Source organism: Simochromis diagramma, unplaced genomic scaffold, assembly GCF_900408965.1.
Source record: "Simochromis diagramma unplaced genomic scaffold, fSimDia1.1 OVJJ01000571.1, whole genome shotgun sequence".
Classification (NCBI taxonomy): domain Eukaryota; kingdom Metazoa; phylum Chordata; class Actinopteri; order Cichliformes; family Cichlidae; genus Simochromis; species Simochromis diagramma.
Window position 1 is genome coordinate 3,520,436 of NW_024386885.1, and position 3,223 is coordinate 3,523,658.

General features: G+C 40.1%; 1 protein-coding gene across 1 annotated transcript; it reads left to right on the forward strand.

Moving 5' to 3' along the window:
• Nucleotides 1–1,919: 1,919 nt before the first annotated feature.
• Nucleotides 1,920–2,537, forward strand: LOC120734508 (neoverrucotoxin subunit alpha-like; the record flags this gene model as incomplete). The annotated part of the gene is made up of 1 exon (XM_040033337.1): nucleotides 1,920–2,537. A coding segment is annotated over one exon (504 nt), but the record flags the coding sequence as incomplete, so codon positions are not given.
• Nucleotides 2,538–3,223: the final 686 nt, after the last annotated feature.

Consider the following 3,223-nt stretch of genomic DNA (forward strand, 5'->3'; position numbering starts at 1 on the left):
GACATCAACTTTTCTGACAGTCCAGCTATTGCATTCCTGGTCAGGTTAGCCAATTTCTGCACATTGTAATGAACATAATTAATACGGTTAAAATCCTTATTGGGTGTTATGCAAAGTACTATAGACTCAAACCCGTTAACTGTTGGGTTTGCCAATTTATAAGTAAGTAAAGTGTACTTATTAAGCGCTTTTTGTAGACAGGCCATCACAAAGAGCTGAACATGAAGGTAAAAATAAACAGAACGCTAAGTATCCAAACTCTCTGTGAATGGTACTCATGGACAAGGCCCATTTAATCAATGGCCCTTGATCAGTGGTTGTTGATCAATGGGGATGAGAATTTGCATAATTATGATACTGACCTCCCAGCCCATTGTTCCTTCAGTGGGCTGGTTTCAGTCATTATGCAAATTTACTGTTTATAAGATTGAAACCTGCAGTCAGCTGAGACTGAAGACATCACCTGATGATGACGAAACGTTTCTCCCACAAAAAGCTACGTCCAGATGAACAGAATCAACTTTTGGAGATTTACTTACCTGGATGATTGAGAAATGCATCAAGAAGAACACTAAGTAACAAAACAGACAATATAAACAATACAAAAGGTTAAAGGTAAATAAAAAGGTAAAAGAAATGAAAGCGATCAACAGAAGGCTTTGAATGAATTTTTATTCATCTGGAACTCCTTTCTGTATCCCTGTTGATTTATATATGCTGATAATTTTGTCTAATATGGACCGTCTATTCCAATTTTTGGACTGATGTACCTTTTGTCTTATAACTCTTACTGGCAGTCCCAACCTGACCATTGAGCAAGACACTGACCAGGCACTGGGCAATACCAAAACAAATCAGCCTTTATATCAAAGATCTGGAAGAATTTGGCCATAAAGTAAAATTCATGGTGCCGTCAGGGCGTACGTCCTCTACTTTGGTATCCAGATTTTGATATAAACAACAGGCTCTGCTTACCTTTATTTTGAAGGCTTTCTGTGAGCTGAACCGAAACCAGTTGAAAAACTCCATCAGGGTCGCCACTTTGTTGTGTTCATTTTTCTTTCTTAAGGAAGGAGAACGACTATCTTTGGAAAGATTTTATTGGCTTCAGCAGTTGAAGTTACAAGTTATTGCGTGCTGGACCTCAATGTGAACACGCGGTCTGCTTCACAAATAGGATGGCCCTGTAAGCATGCAATACAGTTTTATACCGCGATGTGGTGCTCCTACCATCTCCCCTGCGGGTCTTCTCCACTCCGTCCATGTCTGACCTTGTCCTACCATCTGCTTCTTTCCTGGAAAAAAGGAAAAACACCTCCGTAGCCTAACCTTGTTGCACTAATATTATCCAGCAATTCTTAGCCTCTTATTTTCTACTGATTATCTAAATCTGGGACATTGTGTTCGGACTCTCTCAGCCCAGAAAAAATATCCCCCTGACTCTAACTCCACAATTGATGTGTAAGCATGTTTGCAAGCTCTACATGTCAGTCTTAATAATTCAATTTTAGAATATTGCTGAATTAATGCGTTTGGCCCTTATTACATGGAGTGCCACATTTGTATGAGCACAATAGGAATGTGTATAAACCATCAAGCAAAAGCAGCTTTATTTAATCCTTTTTCATCCTAACACTATCAGTCTGTGTATGAGAGCCATGTAATGTCCATGTGTGCATGCTGACTGTGCTGCACTGACCCCCCTCCTCCTTTCAGGGTGGAGCCTGCTGGAGAACAATGGTTGACACCAGGTCTGAGGAAGTGTAAGTGTGTTTTTAATGGGATTCATGAAAACAAAGCAGCACACATTCACATCTCTGATCCATCATCTGTTCAATCAATGAACAGATGATGGATCAATAACTGCAGCTGGATTGTGTTTGTTCTCTCCATCAGATTCCTGTCAACTCACAATCGACACAAACACAGTGAACACAAACCTCCAACTGTCCAACAACAACAGGAAGGTGACACGTGTGGAGGAGGTTCAGTCGTATCCTGATCATCCAGACAGATTTGATGTTCGTCCCCAGCTGCTGTGCACAAATGGTCTGACTGGTCGCTGTTACTGGGAGGTCGAATGGAAAGGACTGGTTGATATATCAGTGAGTTACAGAAGAATCAGAAGGAAAGGAGAGACGTACAACTGTGTTTTTGGATACAACGATCAGTCCTGGAGTCTGAACTGCATTAAAGATGGTCCTGATGCTGTCTGTCACAATAACAATCGAGCATCCATCTCCTCCTCCTCCTCCTCCGTCTCTAACAAAGTAGCAGTGTATGTGGACTGTCCTGCTGGCACTCTGTCCTTCTACAGAGTCTCTGACACTCTGATCCACCTCCACACCTTCAACACCACATTCACTGAACCTCTTTATCCTGGGTTTTGGTTAGAAAGTGGTGCCTCAGTGTCCCTGTGCTGAGTGTAAAGAGTGTGGTCCTGTTAGAGAAACACTGACTGTTGAACAGTTCAGTCTGTACATGTCTGTCTCTTTCACTCACAAAAGATTTTCGATTCTTTTTTTTATTTAGTTTATTGCACCTTTTTCCAATTTATGTAGTTACTACGGACTTAATGCATACATATTATTACAATTTGGGATGTAATGGTTGTATTGATGTATAGCAACTTGAAAACTAACTTACCTTAAATATGTTTATTTGCAATCTCGAGATTTGCCGCAGCTTGAATTACTTTCTACTGAGTTGTAGCAGCGCATTTTCATGTGGTGTTCTCTGTGTGTTTGAACCAAGTTATGTAATATTTGCATAATTTGAGTTATTATATATTATGTCATGGACATGTATATGCATGCATGCATGTGTAGGTTTATCATATTAGATATTGTTTGAGTTTATATTAGTTGAACCACTGCTGGTGTGACATATATTTAGTCTAATGGCAACATATGTTACTACAGACTGCTGGCAACACTGAGCATTGAGGTGACAATAAACTAGCTGACTGTGACAGCCTCTTGTCCTCCGTCCTGTATTCTGACCGATACACCATCTTGTTAGCAGCTGAACCTAAAAGAACCAGCCCTCGCCTACTACTGACATATGGTGTCCAATGTGTGCCAAAATTGGGCCGGGCTGGAAACACCTAAACATTTATTAAAAGTGCTATAATTTTTTTACTTTTTCACTTTAGAAACAGAAATTTTTGCACAGGTGATCTTTATATGTTCATTACTGAATTTCTGGATTAAAATCTGAACTA